The 21,542-nt window shown below is 39.1% G+C and overlaps 2 protein-coding genes across 2 annotated transcripts; one reads left to right on the forward strand and one right to left on the reverse strand.

The window, feature by feature from the left end:
- Positions 1–651: 651 nt before the first annotated feature.
- LOC139724586 (UDP-glucuronosyltransferase 2C1-like) lies at positions 652–6,744 on the forward strand. Its single transcript, XM_071635717.1, has 5 exons — positions 652–1,554; positions 3,728–3,784; positions 4,554–4,719; positions 5,745–5,964; positions 6,462–6,744. Exons 1-5 carry the CDS (start codon positions 652–654, stop codon positions 6,742–6,744), a joined length of 1,629 nt encoding a protein of 542 aa, XP_071491818.1.
- A 3,628-nt stretch (positions 6,745–10,372) lies between these two features.
- LOC139724587 (uncharacterized) lies at positions 10,373–21,078 on the reverse strand. The gene is made up of 6 exons (XM_071635718.1): positions 20,917–21,078; positions 19,753–19,996; positions 15,906–16,262; positions 15,335–15,559; positions 11,981–14,562; positions 10,373–10,378 (listed from the first exon to the last, which is right to left on the reverse strand). Exons 1-6 carry the CDS (start codon positions 21,076–21,078, stop codon positions 10,373–10,375), a joined length of 3,576 nt encoding a protein of 1,191 aa, XP_071491819.1.
- Between the last annotated feature and the right edge of the window lie 464 nt (positions 21,079–21,542).

A 21,542-nucleotide genomic window follows, 5' to 3' on the forward strand; every position in this document is an offset into this window, starting at 1 on the left:
GATGGAAACTATAGGACAGTAGATATATGGGGTACTCTTTTTGGTATTTTGATTTTTTTTATGCAGAAATTTCAGAAAGACAATACAATTCCCGCTATATAGAATTGTGATCTGCCAATATGCCCCGTTATGTAGGCCTATACTCGCCTGACAACATTCTGTATTTCTGCTCAGAAGCTTTTGTTAATTAGGTTGAGGCTCAATTATAGAGTTTTCACGACAGTTCACGAGAAACCATTTTGGACTGATTTGATGTATTTACTATCACGGAGACAATGCTTAGATACTGTTGACGATGCAAACGGACCCGTCTACCTCAATCTAGTTTTGTTTGTTCATGAGTTCAAGGTACTCATATGGGTCACAGGAACAGTGAACAGAAAGTGCGCTATAGCAAATAATAGGCACACTCTTGCGCTCATATATTATGAAGTACACTACACATGATGAAACCATCACCTGAATCAGAAGAAAGAAAGAAAAAAACACGCACACATTTGATCAAGGAGCTTTGAAGCTCCTTGATTTGATAGCCTCCCGTAGGCACTATATAAGGGAAGTGGACTTTGATCTATGAAACATTCATTTGTAACATGCTGGATCTTCTGCACTGCCACTATCTTTCTAGTCTGCAACACAGTCAGAGTGAAGATGGCTGGAGTTTCTCCGTCGAGTCTCTGGTTTCGGCCGTTCTTGCTCGTTGTTTGTGCATTCCTAGCACATGGACCTCTCATTCAAGCTGCCAGATTTTTGCTTCCCGCCACCTCCCTGGCCAGCACCAGGAGTCACTATATGGGACTGAGCACGATTTCCAGAGAACTGGTACTACGAGGACATGAAGTCACTTTCCTGCTCCTTGACAGGCGGGGAACGGCTGGCATGCTGGAAGGCTCTTACACCGACAACATCACTTACCCAAACTCGAAGTCCGATGAAGAACTAGCCGCTGCTCTGCAAGATATGTTAAGTACAATGGAAAGTTACTCAGATCTGACAATTTCACAGATTGTCAAGAAGATGGGGGATCTTTACAGTCATATGAACTTTGGTTGCTACGAACTGTTCCGACATGAGGAAACTTTGCAAAAGCTGAAGATGAAAAAGTTTGATATGGTGCTTTCCTCACCGGTGATAGAAGCTTGCGACTCTCTGATCAGTGCTTACCTGAATGTATCTTTGACTATAGTCACAGGAACCCGACGCACTCCTACTTTCAACGAAGACATTTTCGGTATACCCGTCCCAAGCTCGTACACCCCCTACAGCTTCGCTGTTAGTCTTCCATCCAACATGAACTTCTGGCAGCGAGTAGTAAATTATGTGTTGCGATACACCATCCATCCCTTGACCGAATATTTCACTATAACTCTGCCAATCGGCAGGCTGCAGGAGATGTATGACATCAGAAGAGACCTTAGTCCGAAGCAACTGCTTCAGAGGGCCGATCTCTGGTTGTGTCACACCACTTTTGCACTGGACTCTGCCCGACCCATTACACCAAACTGGGTTCCTGTCGCTGGATATTCCATCAAACTAGCTAAGCCTCTGCCACAGGTATATTATGTACATTGTATGATATCATATTTCACATTTTCCAATAGGAATTGGAAGTAAGAGTCTTTCTTTTTGCTACAAAAAAATACCATCTATACACCATCATCACTTTAATTCATTTCCCTTTTAGTGAAAATGATTGGCTTTATAAATGATACTGTCATAATATTTAGTTAATTTTCCGTCGTCAAAATTTTTGCTGCTGTCTGCATCTTGCCTTGACCTTAAGATTTCTACATGACATTCAATTTTGTCTTATCGTTTTTCAGATGATATTTAGGAGTCCGAATGAGTCCTCTTGACCACTTTGAATCTGTCCGGGTAAAACGGCTAGTTCAGATATCGTCATTGCCAATCCTCCTTTGTTCTAATCCTGATATAAAATTGTTGCTGTATAGATAGTCAAACAGTGCGTATGATCTGCATAAATTTTCCATTATAATTAAAGTATGATCCTTTCGGCGTGTTCCAGCCATCCCAACATTTGTGTGTGTGTGTGTGTGTGTGTATGTGGGGTTTTTTTTCATTTTGATTGAAATTTCCATGAATATCTTTAATATGAGCTTTTCTCTCAAGTTAATATTTGATGAACAAAGTGATATTTTAGGTTGATCTTAATGCTTCTTAAACAATATTTAGAAATTGCCGTTTCTTTTTTGACTCTACAGGTTTATGATCTTTAACTGAAAAAAGACTCCACTATTATAGACTAATTATTAAATGCATGTGTTGTTAAAGAGTTGATGTTGGTTTTCGTTAAATTGATAAAAACATATTTCTTTGCATAGCGAATAGCGAGAGAGTATAATAGTACGTACCAACGTTTGGATATTACAACACGATCCTGGCGTGTGACACCAAAGAGATAGGATTAAACACGTGGTTAAGTTCTTGCATCATACATAAATGTAATGTACCATATAAGAGAGAATGACATCATCCGGCGCTGGGCATTATCAGACACACACGCACACACATAATCCCCAATATCATATACTTAAATTCATTCACTCATTAGGTTTTTCCAAAAACGAATTACAATGACAATTGACGAAATTAAAGTTAGGATTTGCGTTCCACGTGCTTCTCGGGACGAAATTGAATAATAAATCATTGAAATTGAATTACGAAAGTGCGAAAATGAATGGGAATACCTATATTATGTTATATTTCATTCGCATTTCGTTTTGTTGGAAACGAGGTCTCTGAAAAATTAATGATTATTTAGTTAACAAGAAAAAAAAAGAAAAAAATCCTGGGAGTCATGGGGCACTTTAAGAATAGTAAATAATACTCTTATCTACTAACGTCGTGACATTCTTAATACATTGTGCACAGATCAGAGGTCTTTCCTGGCAAGCTTGCATATCTTGATAATATAGGTTTTCCCATCCATTTTCGCACTTTTGTCATTCAATTTCAAAGATTTATTATTCAATTTCGTCCCGAGAAGCACGTGGAATGCAAATCCTAACTTCAGTCTCGTCAATTGTCATTGTAATTCGTTTTTCGTCAAACATTTTAGAAGACATAGCATTCAAAATCGTCAATTGTCATTCAAATTCGTCCCTCCCGCTGACGGATCGCAGAATGTGAAGATCCAATTCGTTTTTGTTCACACATATATATGCATGAATTTTTCGTTCAAATTAGCCAGATGTTGTCGTATGCGGGACGGTACGTCTGTTTGTATCAGTGTGTACTCGGATTGCTTGTGTGTGTGTCTGTATCTGTGGTTCTGTGTGTGTGGGGGGGGGGGGGGGCACTTGTGTGTATGTTAACTCCTGAATGTGAAATGTGAACGGTTACAGAAAAAATACATGAATGACTGGGAAATCACGCCGGATAGAGATATGAGACGAATATGAATGAAAATTTAACGAAAATGATCGACAAAAGACGAAATCGATCCTGCTGTTTTGAGTGCTGCGAATGAGACTGACGAATTTGAACTGTAAATGACGAAAATGTATGCCAAATTACTAAATTGAATGGACTTTATTTGAAAAATGAACGACGAAAGACGAATTTGAAAGTAAGATTGGTCTATTCCTGACATCCCGCCACGAAATTGAAGTAAAAATTTGTGAAATTGAATGAAAAAAGTTGGAAAATGAATGGGAAAACCTATATAATCATTTCTTTCACTTGCCTTTTTTTTTCATTCCTACAGAAACTGGAGGCGTTCATAGAAGGGTCTGGTGAAGATGGATTCATTATATTTACCCTGGTAAAGGATGATTTCTAATATTTAAAAAAAATAGAAAAGATACTTTTCAAAAGTAGAGGTGAACATATGCAAATGTGACTGTTATCGATTTGCGCATGAAGCAATCAGTAGGCCTACATATTATACAAGAATTTTACTTACTGATAACTAATTTCGACAAAATACTACTTTTTTGGCAAAATTAGAAATGGTATTATTTACACTTTAGCAGATCCTCGCATTTATTTAGATTTAGTACAGTGTACACTGTATTCTAAGAATCTACATCCTATAACAAACAAAGTCAAAGTCTCAAACACTCATTCGCGGGGAAGGGACAATTTTAACTTTTTCCTTTTAAAAAAATGTCCACAAATGGGCGTTCTCATGTCTTAGATCAATCCATCGATCCATCGTGTATACGTTAGTTTTTCTCGTTCAAGTTCCTGTGCGGTATTATGTCAGTTAAGTGGAACTCGTAAATGTTTTATGTGCCCAATTATAAATTTTGTGTAGTATCAAGGGGGAAATTGATGCCCGACAAGCTGAGATTGATATGTGCTAATTGTTCATGGAACGACGTGGTCTTAATTGCATGATTATATTTTTTTAAGTATTACTGATTTCCAGACTGTACTTGTCCCCTTTTTTTAAGGAATTTAATACATGTACTGCAGGACTAACTGAGATTCTCCTTTGGACTCTGGTAAATAGTACTGGAAGATAAAGAAAATAAAGACGACGAAATTGACCTCTCCTTTATAAAGATTTCCAAATGTTCGTTTCGTAGGGATCGATGGTCGCTTCGATATCAGACAAAAGTGTGACAAACGCAATTGCCAAGGTGTTCAGCGAGTTAAAGCAGAGAGTTGTCTGGCGCTATGTCGGGCCTACTCCGGCCAACCTTGGGAACAACACACTCATCTCGGACTGGTTACCCCAGAGTGACCTCTTGGGTGAGACATCATGTTTTACACATCAGTTAACGGCTTCTTTATACTGTATACGACAATGCTGCCCGTAACTTTTTTTTTCATAACTTGTATCCTATCACAAAGTACAGTGTATGGCATTATTTTTGCCTCGCCTCGCATGTGGAGTGTTTCGTATGTTGAGTGTTTCGTATGTTGAGTGATGAATTCATTTCATCCTCGTGTGAATTGAGAAACCTCTTGAAGATTGGACAAAAGAGCAAAATAACTGGTCGGGCATTCAAACATACCGAGATTGCTTAATTTGAAACAATATTTGTAATGAAACAAACTCCAAATCAAGTTTTTAATCAAGCAAATTTGCCGTGTGAGTGGAAACTGGAATTGCTGAGGATGATTTGAAACTTAATTATACAATCAAGTTTCAACTTGCAGTCTCTCTGCGTTTGTGTCTGAATGAGAGTGACTATGCATATATGCCATGCTAGTTTGTTTAAAGATTTGGCGGTCATAATTATGTATTTATTTTTCACTGAAGAAGAGCCACCAATCACCAGATTCTAGATCATACGTTGTATTGAAAATCTTACAACCTCTTAATTCTGTTCAAAGCCCAGGAGTAAACGTATTTGTTTGTGTGCGTGAGTATGTGTGTGTGTGTGTGTGTGTGAGTTATTTTCTATATTCCTTCCAGAAAGACAGTGAAAGGCATCTCATAAATTTTGGATGAATCATTGATATTGACAATTCTAAAACCACAATGACATACAAACACACATTCTCACCTTTGTTTATTCTTTCTTAGTTGCCTTTTCACATTTTTTCAATGTTTGAAGTGACTGTTTTGTCCCGTGACAATGATATAATTATTGTTTTATTTCAGGTAAGATTAGTTATGGGGCCTACATCTTATCTCTAAAAAGTGTTCGTGACACATATATTTGTTAATCTTCTTTCCTTTGCAAGCATCTTTCACAGTGGACAGACACCCCAGTTTTTCTTGTCAGTTTTGCCGATAAAAACCTTTTCAACAACTGACTCGTTTTTAGGTCACCCAAGGGCGCGTCTTCTTATATACCACGGTGGCAGTGCGGGTGTGCACGAGGCTCTATACTTCGGGGTACCAATGGTCATCATGCCCCTGTTCGGCGACCAGCCAGCCAACGCCGCGGCGGTTGCTGACCGAGAGCTTGGGGTGGTCATTGACAGGAGCACAATCACTGAAGACAAGTTTCGGAAAGCTGTCCGACAAGTTCTGGATGATCCCAGGTAACGAGAAATTTTTAAGGAAGTCACAGTTCCAGGAAATGGAAATGAAGTTCAGTGAAACTGGAAGTCTGTCGCCTGGCAAATGCCTGGAGTGCCATTGCTCAGGCGTAACGACTTTAGGCCCTATGTATGTGTTCATTTTGGTTGTACATATATATATATATATATATATATATATATATATATATATATGTATAGGCGTACATATAACTTCTTCGTTATATCTCGTCAGCATATTTTTTTTTTATTCGTTTATGCATATATCAATTAAGAAAGGATGTAATCTATATAGATAAGTGATGGTCAAAGACAAAGTAATGGCATGACTGGTTTCACTTTAAAGTCCTTTTTTGTCATGCTCACTGCACCATGCGCTGTATTAGGGAAGCGTGGATTTCTTGAGTGACATAACTGTCACATGATATGTCTGAGAAAAGATATAGATAAGGCCAAATCAATATGAAAGCTCGAAATTTTTCGTTGATTTCTTGGTACAGATTCAAGACAAATGCAGCCAAAGCATCGGCCATCTTCCAAGATGATCTCATGAAGCCGCTCGACCGCGCGATATTTTGGATTGAGCACGTGATCAAGTTTGGCGGGGCGCATCTACGTACAAGGGCCAACGACTTGAATTTCATCACGCGAAACTGCCTGGATGTCCTAGCTGTTATCATTACATCAGTCCTATTAATGATGTATGTGTTTGTCCGTTTCTTTATGTTGTTGACTCGATGTTGCTGTGCCAGAAACCGAGGACAGAAAGTAAAAGCAGATTAGGACGCACTGTCCGTATCATTATTTTGCTTTCCGAACCTATATAACTTACCTCTTGAAACGAAAATGATTCTTCCACAGGTTCAAACAATGGTATGTCCAATACATCATGGCATACATAGTTGTGTCGACTGAAATACACCTTAAAACACTTTTTCTGCACTTTTGAAGAACACCAATACCGGGATTACCCTAGCAGTCTCCCCATTTGCATGTTATAATACACAGATCGGTAGCCACTACCTATGTTGTGATTAAGTCACTACATGACTCATGAACTGTATTAGTAAATCTGGTCAACTGTCCAGTTGACCAGATTTACTAATATAGTTCATGAGATATACTTTACCTGGATGACTGAGAACATTGACAGTCACTACATGACTCTTTTGTATGCAAGGGTTGTTGTTGATTTTTTTCCTTTCATTTTTTTAAACCAACAATAACTAATTAAAACACAGATCAAGTAAGAAGGTTTATTTTAAGTATTTAGATTACATACCAAACTACAGGTTAAGAATTCGTATATGTATCCGAAATGTCAGAGAAGACAACCATTTGTAAACTAATCTCTTATAATCTTCATAGTCTTGTCTGAGACCAGTATGGTGAGATGTCATTCAACTTGATTACTCCGCACGCATCGTTATCAGTGCGTCAATATATTTAAATCATGTCGAGCCAATCGTTCTGAATTGAATGTCTTCTCTCAATAAATCATCATACATGTACCACTAAAGTTGTTCAACTTCCAATAAAGACATGATTGGCATGATCTCAGATTCAGATAGTGATTTTCTGTGATTATAATAATTTTAAAATCTCGGATCCATTGGTTATTGGAAGTAAACTTTGAAAAGTGTCAGTAATTATATCTGTTTATACCTCGTGTTTTGTCTTTTGTACTATGTCATTTATTAAGATACATTATTCTGATATATGACATTTTAACGATTCTCACGGCCTGCAACCATGCTTTTCTGGATGGAAGAAAAAAGACTGAAACTATAATGGATACTTAATGACGACTTTATTAAAGACACAAACAAATAAGCAAATGTGAAACTGAAAGGTTTTTTTTCCCCCGATACTCAGTCGTGTTGTGCATTCCAGGAAAGCATAGGGTTAACAAGTGAGTTGTCATTGTAATGAAAAGTAATCTGGCTTTCTTATGATGTCATATTTAGATAAAATAATGCAAATTTGAGAGAAATATGATGAACTAAACTGGAATTGCGTACTTTTTTAGAAGTATATTATGACGTCAATTGCAATGCGCACAAAATACACATTTCTTGATCGTTTAGTGTTACTTCCACCATATCGAAAAGGTGTTTTATATACCTGAAGCAATCAAATTATGGAGTAAGATATAAATACGCAAACGATTACCGGAATACACTAAGATGCAATGATGCCGTTTCCGTTTATCCTATACTATTCAAATAACCATAGCGTTCTTAAAAAATTTTACGAAATCGACTAAAGTGATTATATCGTTGTTTTGGTGTATGTTTTCTATGTAAACTTATCCTATCTCAAGGACATCTTGGTTAATTCGTCACCCTGCTTATCGGTTTTTCAAATCGCTGCTTATAAGAATGCAAAAGTATATAGGACAAGGAAATCAAAATGGCACAATGTGTGTACTAGCTGCGTGTTTCTTTATGCATTGATTTTTATCCGAAGCAATGTCTCCAATACGATTCTTACGGGATTGTAATATACGTTGGACTGTAGGCCTATCTTAAGTTTGACAACCACAGTGAAATGGTGAGTCGAGGAGCAAGGGATGGTTATTATGCCAGAGTATACACTCACCAAGTTTTATTTGACGAATTGAATCGTTCTTCTAAATTGATATTCCTTAAATTGGAACTCAGCGCCTCTGGGCCAAAGTCAGATATTCAAACCCATTACGTTTGAAGACGTTTGATTATTGATGAAGGAGATATTTTATGCCAGTGGAAAAAAAATAAAGCTACATTACACGTCACTCTTTCCACAGAGGGTTCAATAACAATAAAATCATCTTGACAATCAACGTATAATATTTTCAAGATTTGTTTGCATCCCATAAGCTGGGAATTATCAGTTCTTTGTAGATATGACCTACATGCATTATATATATGTATATATATATATATATATATATGTACATAATATAGGCCTATATATAACGGTCTTATGATGCTCTCGTAAGTAGTTCACTGGAATACAAACCCTGAATGTGTACATTAAAATTCTCCCTTCAAAGTTTCACGGGCTCATAGACATAGACTAATCATTTGGACATTCACATACATGACTGATATTTTTCTCAACCTGTTTAAATAGTTATTGTGTTAATTAGCTTCAGGTGTGTGAGTCTCGTACTCGTCAAACTGTAAGGCCTACATTACACAGTATATTACAGTGGAAACTCGATCCTGCCGTTATTTTGTATGGGTGCGACATAGGAGTCTATTAGTAAGTGCGAGTGAGATTCGTGATATCACAGTGACGGCAACACAGCTATAAATGCCATGGAGGTCATTAAGTCTATCAACACATCTGACATAACCCAACTTGTCCAACTGCTTACAATACATCCTCATAATCTGATACACGTACCATTGTTTCACTCAATTTTCAGAATTGGTTTCTCTGCATGATATGCAGGGAAGGTATACGGACATAAGAAAATGTTTCTTTTTGTCTTCAATTGCGTTAAGCCTTCTAGGAGACTAACGTAAGACTCATAAGCTGTAGATTTTACAATGTATTTGATTAACATACAGGGGTTATCGAATGATGATCTTATTTGTTTTCTATTTAAGAAGCGTCTAATCATTAAAAAAGAAGTGGTGATAAAAATAGGGAGTGTTCTCCTTTTCACCGAAGTTGAGGTATACATGCTCTTATAATACGTGCTTATTAAACTACATTCTTTTTTAGTGCAGATGTCAACCAAGACATGTCACTCTCCATGACTGCTTGTAAATCTAGAGGCCTCAATGAACTGCACAGAGCTAGTCACATCTTAAATATTGCCGGTATCCGGATTATTCTGCTCAGCTTGGGTTTGGGATTTGGTTTTCATTTCACTTAAAATGGCTAATCACTTCGTCCAAAGGCGTGCTTCAAAGTGTACTTGATGTTAAATGCAAAATAACCAAAATACTCAAAATCAAATCAATGTACAAGTACAAGCCGAAAATGATGCGTATAGGTGAAAGTCGTTACGTAAATTGACAGTACATGTATAGCTTGTCAGAGTAAGAAAATACAAAATAGATACACTTGAGCAATATCTAAACATATACAATGCCGATGAAAGGAATGTACATAACGTAATAGTAATGAATGATTCAACATGCACTCTTATGCTGAAGAAAGTTGTTCTACATTTTTCATCTTCAGCATGTAAACCAGACAACGTTTCTTGATATTTTTACTTGGTTTGGGTTAAACCAAAGAGTCAATTCCTTTAACCCATTACCAAGCAAAATGATGCTCCTATGAAAGATTCGTAGATCCGTGGGGATCGGGCTAACCACCGAAGTTTAATGATTTGTTTCCTGACTTATTTCGACCTTCCCTGCATATTTTCTTCAAAACTATGCATTTGTTGTTGTTTTTTTCGTTTTCACTAAAGCTGACAGTCAAATAAAAATACAAACAAAGACCTGAGCAAACACCCCTAAAAACGTGGCTGCATTGGCGAAGGTAATTTTCAGGAATCGGAAGGCGTGCAATAATACCGGTAATTTATGTCAAATACATTGTAAAATGAACTGACGACGAATCCAGTAAGAGGTCTGAATCAGACAATAATCCGGGTTACTATAAATACACCAAAAACCCTTGCTCCATGTCTGACTTCACGGAAAATTTCCTTTAATCCATTGATTGTATATGTTTGTGTGTGTTGTGTGTGTGAATTGCTAGCAAAGAAACGAACAAACAGCGGACAACAGCGCAATAGATTTATTTTCAGGATAAATGATCAATGAACTGATAAATCTTCGTCAAAACCATTGTTCGGCGTTTTGGTACCTCGCCACAGAAAGATCACAGAACGTTCTACTTCGTCTCTGATAATCATGTCAATTCCTGCAGATATAAGCTGAGCATATACTTAAGATATTATTTTACATCTCCAACGTGAGCCGAAATAATGCTGTACACTGAAGAAGTGCATTTGAAAGTTGCTTCGGACGCTTCCTGCTGATGGTTATGGCAGTCAACATTTTATTCCCTTTCTTTATTGATGCTCAGATTCCTGAACATATCCTTGCAACCTTTTAGTATCATGGAAAAGGGGCGACACCATTGGGAAGTCAAAAGCATTCGACTTGAACGTGAGTGTAGAATTGTCTGTGTCGTCATCAGATAAACACAGGAAAGGACAGCTTTTCGAAATATAGTCTTTGATGGATACTGATGGATTGGTCACTCTGCAGTTAATGAAGGATATGCAGCAGTTGTCATTGGTCACTAAGCCTAATGGCTTTTGCCCAGACGTCATGATGCAACAGTTATGGTAATGAAGACGAAGAACGACATTTCCCAAACACTTTCGAGCCCAGAAAAGCACGTAGCCAATGTTGATCGGATCTACAACATGAATGAATCGGAGAGAGAACACACGTGGAGTCCCATCGCTGTGTACAAGGATTGGCTCTTGGCTATCATTCTTGTCGCGACATTCTCTCAAAGTTTTGATGTCTTCTATCTCGACCTCGCTCAAATCGCCAAGTACAGCTTTAGCGAGAGAGAGTATTTCCAAATTTGGAAACATCCGACTAGTCAGAGACAAGATGGTGGGGAGGGAAATAGAATGACCTCGATCGATGTCAACGAACTCCAATCTGAACTCTGCGAGTGAATCATTTTGGACATCTTCCGGGATAGATACTTCCCTGTTGTAAGGAAGATTCTCACACCAGTGTGACAAACCAACCCGCTGCAGACGTGGACATGCCATCCCTACATGGGCTACAACATCAGCCAAAGAACAACGTTGTGGAGGGAAATTCGAACCCGCGATGATGACTTGTTCGATCCCCAACTTGTCAGGAAGTGATGAGTAATGAGATGAACGAAATTCAGGGATCTGAATCGTCATGAAAAGAAGATGAAGTTTGATTGTGTTTGGGGTGTACCGAGCAATCAGAAAGAATATATCTACGATCGAAAATTCTTCCAATGCTATGTTCGACTTTCTTTTGACCACGTCGATGCTTGCATTACCAACCTTCCTTAAGCGTATTTCGTCTACGATGAGTTGAGTTTTCACGTCGTCACTGGGAACTATCTCGGTGTGAGAAGGGATGTAAGCTTTTAACTCATCAAGTGATAGCAGAGTCAGATGACACTTGCCTAACGACTGACCTACAACATCCAACACACCTGTAACAGATATATCTTCCATCATGTTCTGAAGACGTAGCTCCTCGAGACATGACTTTACAACGCATTCCTTCCGAGAGGTATCATTGCGATCCTCGACGGTCAACACAATGTCGTGCAAGAAGCATCTTTTCATTGCGGGGCAGAAACTACTCGCAACACCAAGAAGCTCAGAGAGTGACAATTGGTTATCTACAAAACCGATTTCCAAATCCTCAATTGCAGTTGACACAACCAGAGGCATGAGATCTGGATTATGCTCATGTAGTACTAGCTCAACATAGGAGACATGCAGACATCGCATGTTCTGACACGTTCGTGCAAGCAGGTGCAGTAGATCGTGCAGAGACACCTGCATCCTTATGCTGTTGATATGAAGTTTCTGAACACTGCATTGCTGTCCATTAATCTGCCTTACAGCGTTGCATGACTCATGAAGGTCAAGTTCTGTGTAAGTGAGCGATATGGTGTTTACATCAATCTTCATCTGCGACAGTATGTTCATTAACCCTGAAAGATGAACAGACTTTTGACATTTGTTGAGACTGAGTTCTTCAAGTTTGAATGTCTCTAGGGATGGTCCGGGTAAACCCTCCAGCGAGAAGTCTCCAGTGAAATCGGAAACGAATATGCTTTTCAACTTTCGATAGCTCTTTGTCGTGAGTGAGAGAAGATCGGACAGAGAAATCGTTTCAATTATGTCGAACATTGACAGATTGGTGCATGGTTGAAAGCTTACATTGTCAGGTAATGCAAATTTCAGATAGTACAGGAAGCTGTGACAAAGGCTGCCATCGTAGTCCTGGCGTTCTGGGTTGTGTCCATCAAGCTTCTCAATCATTGGAAGCAACTCTGCCTCGGACCCACTCTCGTGATTGATCATGAGGCTCAGCAGAAATAGAGACCTCATAAAATCATGCGACTTCACGACAAGCATTTCATCAAGAAATTCCGGCACTTGTTCGGTAATGCCACTCAGCTCACTGTGTAGATCAGCATCTGTCTTCTCATTATCTTGCAAAGACACAAGGTGTTCAACTATCTTCCTAGATCTCTCACGATTGTCGTAACTCCCTTCACGCGCCCTTCGTTGGCAGCTGAATACCAACGTGTACTGCAGAGATATTGTCTGGGCAGCGTTGGACATCCCAGCCAAGGTTGACTCCATGACTTCGGGGTGTGACGCGATGAAATCTCCGGCACATTTTTCTTGGAACAACAAGTGTGGAAAGGAGTAAACAACCTTGAGAGACTCAAACGCATCATGATGTATTTTGGCCTTCTGTCGAACAAGCAGTCCAATTTTCAAGCCAATTTCAATCATGCGTGTTTTGGGCCCAAATTCGTCTCTAGGGAAAATTAACTTCTTCCCGCGTTTCAAGACCCCCTCGAGTGCCATTTTCCCAAGGTCATCCCAGAACTCTTCAAGCACAGGCATATCTACCTCGTCTGGAATCTCATGATAGAGGGGTTTCCTAGACTCACCGATCTTGTCTATGTTATTGACAAAGAGGGCACGAAGAAACTTGGTGAACAGGGAATTCATCGTATCGGCTTCGGTCGTGTCTTCGGAGCATGTCTTTTTGAGATAGCATACCATGGAAAGAAGGATTGGCACACGCGCCAGGTGGCGAATAACCCCGCTATATTTTATCTTCTCCAGGCACTGTCTAGCCGCCCGATCATCAGGAGCAAAGTACTGTTTGACAAAAGAATCGATCCCCTCTGAGTCAAATCCGTCAAGACTTACCTGAGCGTACATGCATGTTTGCTTTTGAAGCAAACATGTGTGCCACGGGCGGGTTGTGACCAGAGTCGTAACTTCGGCCATCATTTTGCCTGCCAGAACATCGTTAATGTCTCCTTTATAGCTATCTGGATCAAATTCATCGTAGCCATCGAGAATGAGCTTAACCTCTGTTGGATTCGACTGGATAAACTTCTTTATACGATCAGGAGTTATCGAACTGTCTTTGCATATAAGCTGGGTGTGTATGGCCTCGGCTACGTCCCCCGAACCCTGAAGTCTACGGAACTCAAGCGCACAAAGTATCTTAACGTCCTTCAGGGGAGACTGTGGCACCTTCTTTGCCCAGTCGTAGGCAAGTTTCTTGCACAGGGTACTCTTACCGGTTCCACCCTCACCGAAAACCAGAATTCGATCTGTTATGCTGCCATCTATCCAAAGGTTAAAAAGGTCGTTGTGCGAATTTTTCAGCTTATCTTTTGTCTTCTTACGGGATCTCGTGTCTTCCTCTCGCATAGAAAGAGAAATGAAGTATTCATTGAGGTCCATCTGCCTCTCGTCCCATGGATCGGTAGTCACAGTGCAATAGATCTGTTTGTAGTACCTTCTCAGTTCCTTTGCAAATATTTCAGCAAACTGCTCGTCTTCTGTCTGTGCTCTCTTTGAACAATCCGTGTTTTCTGTAAACATAAAAATCAGAAAACAAAGACGATATGATTTAGCTATTTCAATTTTGTTTACGTCAACTTCACTCTGTATTTTATTCTCCTGTTCCTCACTGATATGTGATAGAAGGTCAATCTTGAATATTGCATTCATCCCTCAAGAATGTTTGGCAATAAAGGGATACTATAATGATTACGATTATATGATGGACTCCCGTTATAATAGGGTCCTCGGGACCGGCAGTCTTCTTCCGTGAAATTTCGTTATAACCGTTAAAATTCACAATAAAAATACATAGAGTGGATAATTTGGCAGCCTGACTTTTAACTTCGTTGTAACCAGAATTTTATCATAACCGTGTTCGTTATAACGGGAGTGCACTGTAATTATAATGCAGCGTAACTTTTTATTTTCTATATATGAAAATTGAGATGAACTCAAGTGGCTAGCGTCTTGAGTGGAAACCAACAACAAAAAAGAGAGATCTATCATACTATCCAACAATAACTCTATTGTTACAACAATGAGTACAACTTGTGATATGGGTAAATTCATTTACGCCTATACCTATAAATTTGTGGGGGTGGGGGGTTTACGAGCTATAATGCATGTTTCTAAAGAATGGTGTAATATCTAGTTCTGTGAATCACTAACACTTACCCAGCTTAAAGAGTAAATGTGACAAACAAAAGACAATTATACCTTTTCTTAAGCACTTATCGGCAGTTTGAACCATCCCGATTTGGTCCAGCTTAGATGCCAAAAGATGGCGTCTACCCTTTTTACCGGAAGTCTTCTCTTTCCACGTGAACAGCATGTGCGTCGTACCATCCACAGATACGTTGTTGTGAAGAAAATTTGTCTTTCGGTATCTCTCGATTTCAGGATAGCCAAAGCCAAGTAGGAGTCCAAGATCAGGAACTTTGGTTGCATCGACACATTTGGCAATATCTCGCAGCTCTATGTCAGATACATCGTCCGTCCGTCCTGATATATCTTCGTTCTCTGAAACTTAAAAGATACAACCAACCAAAACACAACATGATGAAAATCAGCATGAATTTATGCAAAAGACTTCAATGAAAACTGCAGCTTTATGAGTTCGTCATTTGCATCCCTGCCGTGATAGTCGATATTTTGATCACGTGCTTGGCAGAAATTATTTCCATTCCTGAAAACTTTCTGAGAGTGTATAGGCCTACTTGTTCCATTGGCATAATCAACACGCAATTAGGCACAATGATATTGAAGTACTGCCTGGCAGATAAATATCTACCATCACTTTAAAGCGCAATCACCTGACATGTAAAGAAATTTGACTATGAAAGTGAAAATCACGCTAGCTAATTATCCTTACTCTGCGAGTTCTGTTTGGACGAGTTTGAAGTTGATGCAGATAGTGACGTAGAGACCAATCCCTGCTCCCCTCTACGAGATGACGAATACTCCACGTTTCTCAACTCCTCAGACAGTGGTGTTTTGTCTTCTTTTCGTTGGAGCATCTTCACAGCACTATTTAGATCAGTCGGTAACTGAGGCAACTCATCTTGCCTAATTTCTGCTGGTGGAGATGATGTCGGAACATCGACCGGCTCTTCTTGCTCGGTGTGCTCTGATGTTCGGGACGATGACTCTCCTTCTGTAAAGCTTTGGTTCGGCGCCAGTGGTGCTGGCGCAAAGGAAGTCTGTGGGGACGTCAGTGACTCACTTGCAGCTGGTGATGGTGGAAACGGAGAGGGCGATCTTGTATGTACCATAATAAGACGGGCGCCAGTTTCAACTTGATCTTCTGTGTACAGAAGAATATGTATGTAATAACATAACAATTCTGCTGTGCATGTATGCTTTAAAGACTGTACAACTTAAAGCGTGCCCCAAACACTGCCGAGAAAAAAAAAATCAAATTTGACCTTGGGTTTTTGCATTTTAGTTTAAATTTATCGAAATTATGACAAAACTAGCATTTGTTTTTCTTCGGCATTTTAGTTTGCTTGTTCGTTTGTTTGTTTGTTTTATGGTTTTTCTTTCTTTTCTTCAAATCATGAAAATACAGTTTCAGTACAGAGTGTTTTGTGTAGAAAGATTCTTGTACATGCCATATTTTTAAATCACTCTACTCTAAGAGTCTTACCCTCGATCATTAGGTGCACAGGTAATTAAAATCTTACATACCATTGGTTCAAAGCTTTATCTGCCTTGAATAGTGACCTTACTACATATATGGCGTTGCACATGGATACTGCATTGTACATTTTTAACATTAAAGTAGTCTTCCAGAGAACATCTTATACAGTCGATATGTACAGTGTCTATCCAAAAAAAAAAGGGGGGGGTAATCCAACGTTCGAGGGCTACTATTCATTAATGTCAGGTTGTGAGGAAAGAGGAACTCTCTTTCTTTTCATTGATACCGTATTATGTTGATAAAATAATGTCATGCATGAGTGATCACATGAACTTTAAAGACAAGGACAAATTGCACTTTTTCCAAGTTTGAGTGTCACATGAAGGAACAATGAATGTCTCTCTGAATGGATGAAATCATAACCTTTAACATGTCCACCTGTCTGATGACTTGGTCACTTCCACAAAACCCAACCCACTCCCACATAGACCATTTTTCTCTGTTTATTTTTCAACACATAGCTTGCAGCGTCAAACCATGCCTTTTTTATAACGGGTTAGCTTTTGTGGAAGTGACTAAGTTATCGACAACGTGGCCATGTTGAAAGTTTTGGACCACAAAAGGTTAGAAGAAACCCTAAACACACGCCTGCAGTCGTGCAGGCTGACCTGTTAATTTTACCACTTTCATTAACTGATCTCATCCATTCAGTGAGACATTCATTCCTCTTGAAAGATTCATCTGATTGGAATGTCAACTGGATAGACGTTCATTTTGTCCCAATCAGTCGCAATTTACCTGTTTGATGAGACTTTGGCTATTTGTAGCGATCGATCTGAAGAAGCCTACAGATGCAGTAGGTGAAAGTCTTATCAAACAGGTAAATCGCAACTGATTGTGACCAAAAAAAAAAAAAGAATGAACTTCTATCCAGTGAAACATTCATTGTTGCTTCACGATGACACTCAAACTTGGTAAAACGTACAATTTGTCATTTTTGTCTTGTTTGAAGTTCATGAGCTCAGTCATGCCTGACATTTGTCAATCTGATTATGTAGGTATCAATGGAAAGAGGAAGAGTTCTTCTTTCCTCCCAACCAACATTGCGCTCTCCATACAATACCATAGCTGAAAATCATAAAATAGTAACCCTCTTAATTTGGATTACCTTTTTTTATACGCACTGTAGATTCTTACAAAAATAGCACATTCGTAGATGTGACAACAAATTAGTCGTTTGGTAAGTCATTTGGGACGCTTTTTTTTTCAGAATAAGAAAATTATAAACACAATCATACACTGTAGATGATGTTCTGTCTGATGACAAAGTAAAATTCACGCAATCATATTGTTTTACTCCCTTCGATGCACAGGTTTACATAGAGATTATATAAATTTTCATTCAAGCTTCAAGCTCTATTCCTCGAGGCTAAATCTGCGGTATAGACATATGAGGTTGATTTACGAACATTTTGTTTGACTTGATTTATGGACTTTGCCTTTGGTTATCACATTTGCCTGTGTGCATTTTCATATTCACTTCATGATAATCAATGTGATCAAAGAGTCGAGTCAATCTTTGTTCACACACCATTTGTACTGCGTATAGTATACGTGTATGTGTGAGGAGCACTATACAGCACAAGCTAGGAACAATGTAAAAAAAAATACATTTTCATGCAAACACTGCAGGCAATGGCAGGGGACGTAGTTTTAATCCCGCAGAGCTACCAAGTCTCACGCATTCTGCGTGAGACTCAAGCATTTAGGGGCCATCTCACGATCTCACGCATGGCACCCATTTCTCTCACGCATCGGGCCAAGTCTGCCACTTGGGCCCATAATAATGAGCATAGCTCAAAATATTGAAGTGATAGTTGCAAATGAAGGTATATTTCCCTTTTGTCTTCCAAAATACACCTGATCGCACCATTAAGAGCTAAAAATTGAAAAAGCTCTGTACAGTTGGAGGCCACAGGGGGGAAAAACCCCTCCCACACCCTCGCTCGCGCGCATAATCGCATGCCGAGATGCCGAGTCATGAAAATCTCACTCATAAAATTTTTTTGAACTTGGCATCCCTGATCCCGTCCAATTTCAAGTAAAATAGTTGAGCTGTCTTTTACGACCACCAGGTCGAAATCTATCTGTAAAAGTTGCTTCCATATAGGGTCTACACTCACAGTCCAACAGTATAAAGGCGGTTGTACAAGTCACTGTTCAGCAGAATTTCACTTATTAAGTCTGCATGAATCTCAAGTTTGAAGTACGTTAAATGTTTATATAAACTCCTCAAAATAAGTTCTGCAATAAAGTTTGATATATCATATTTCTCTTATACCTGCATTATCTTCATTAAACATAACGTCATGAGAAAGCCTGATTGATTATCTTTGAATGACATCTCACTTGCCGTGATTGGGTGTTCTTGGAATATGCAAAATAGTTGAGTATGGGGACAGATCAAAGGTGAAAAGTCGCAACAATTCTGCTATTGATAACGTACAGTTTTGACGAAAAAGGCCACAGGAATAAGCAAAGCTGAAATGAACTTTCAAAAACTCCTATTTCCTTGAAATAAGATGACTTTTTGGTCAACCTTTATGTTTAATTTCAATCTGCAGATACTACTGCAGTTTTTAATTCCTGGATGAAGCCTGGAATCTAATGATAATTTCACAATGCATTCTTTTCAAGCACATTCCTTCCGTGCAACGACAAAGCAAATGGGAACTATACACTGTTTGACATAATACAGTATGTTTGCTCTATTTCGCAACATTTCACACTTGACCTCTCCTCATACTCAATCATACTGTGCACTCCAGGAATGCAAATTGTAAGCAAGCGAGTTGTCGTTGTAAAGAAAATTAATCAGGCTTTCTTATAATGTCACATTTGAATAAAATGATGTAGTTTTAAGAGAAATATGATACATCAAATTGGACTTGGAGAACTTTTTTTGAGGAGTTTATAATATGCATTAGGATATTATATATATAGTCATTTATATGATTATATACATATATATATATTGCTTTCTAATTAATTTCAAGATATTAAAAAATGTTGATTTTACCCTGTGGCGCTCCAGTGTGAATTGTTAGTACATTGGTGTCTGTGAAGTCCTCAAACACTGCTACTGTGATTGGCTGATCGTTTTGGTAGATAAGACTTGACTCATGGCCATAGAGAGACTTGCATTCAGTCAACAGCTGGTCCAGGGAAGCCGCTTCCACCTCTCCAAGTCTTCTCCTGTCTTTACCATCGTCTTGTAGAATGATAAACGACTTCACGGGGCCTTCTGCAATCGTTTGTCGCTTCTGAATACATGAAATAGTGGTCGATTTAAATGAATGAATGAATGAATTTGTTTTAAGTGACCGCTGAGGAAGAAGTGGATGCTATAAAAGCAAGCAGCCACGGCTTGCCCCTCCCAGCCCACCTTTTTTTTTTTTTCTTTTTTTTTTTTTTTGGGGGGGGGGGGGGGGGGGGGGGGGGGGAAGGGGAGGCATAATAACCACTTTGGGCCCCCGCTTTTAAACCCCAGAAGTGTCTCCAGAAGAATGTTTTGTTGTTTTTGCGTTCAAGCCGATTAACCCCCGAAAACGTACCTTGCAGAAAACTGCCGCTGAAGGCGTTTCTGTGTCAGCTGATGAAACGCGGAAGTGGCATCAGAATATGTAACTGCCCACCCCCCCCCCCCCAAAAAAAAGAAACCAACAACAACAACAACAACAACAACTTTTAAAAACGCGGCGCAGGCATTTAGGACAATGGGGGAAGGGAAGGTAATACGTGTCTTGCTTATATAGGGGCAATTGCTATAGCCAGCTAGGAAAATCGAACCATGGCATATCTTGACTGATAGTCTGCGTGCTTTCATCCATTGAGTCACATTTCTCAAAACACAACGATAGCATAATATAGGACCTATCATACCCTGACAGTAGTTAAATCAAGGGAAATCACTTTCAAAGTTTTGCGGAAATTGCTTTGATTATTCTGTACCATTAAATAATTAGATGATAACTACACATTAGTTACAATGTCCTATTGAGCTGCACTGATTACGAATATCATAAACACAAACTCACACCATGGTGAATCACATTCATAAAATCTTGTGAATGAATTATGCATCTCTGTGCGCATAAATAGGTCCACATAGTATTAAGCACCAAAATGAATGTATGAATGATGAGAAAATACATAAAGTAGACCCAGTTTCATTAAAACTTACGAAACGCCTGGATCTTGAAAAGGAAAGAGACCTCCTCAGGCGGGAGAGCCTCCCTCTTCCAGCCGAGGTTTGGCCGACAATGAGGTCTGTTTGCTCCGCTCGTTCCTCCCCTCCTTGAACATGAGGCGACGATTTCTGGCTTCGAGAAAATCTGTTTCCCATCTCGTAATTCTATAGATTGATCAACTCACTCACCATGATAACAGTGGCTGTTCCTTCATGAAAACGACGTGTTACAAGATTTCTTTTTTCCTTGTGATCACGATAACATCCATCTGGTTTTTGGAAATTTTGGATTGGAGATTTCCCTTTGTGCTCAAAAGCTGCCAACGCCCCACATACCATGTGAATGTTACTTCGATTATGATTGTGAACATAAAGTAGCACGCACATCACTTGTATTCGCGTTTTTACGTTGTATCTCCTGTGATAATACACCGTTCATAGTTCAAAGACATGTTCTGCATGTATGGCGCTGAGCGTTTCATAGAAACTCTGGTCAGAGTCTACCTCGACGGCTCGACCGAACAAAGTCCAAGAGTACAGAGAATTCATATCTAATAAGTAGCTCATTAATTAATTTTTCCTTGTCCTTGTCCTGAACACGCGGTCAGGCCCGAAAGTAG

The sequence above is a fragment of the Diadema antillarum genome, unplaced genomic scaffold (genome assembly GCF_040938485.1).
Source record: "Diadema antillarum isolate AM-2024a unplaced genomic scaffold, OU_Dant_1.0 scf00000223, whole genome shotgun sequence".
NCBI classification, from domain to species: domain Eukaryota; kingdom Metazoa; phylum Echinodermata; class Echinoidea; order Diadematoida; family Diadematidae; genus Diadema; species Diadema antillarum.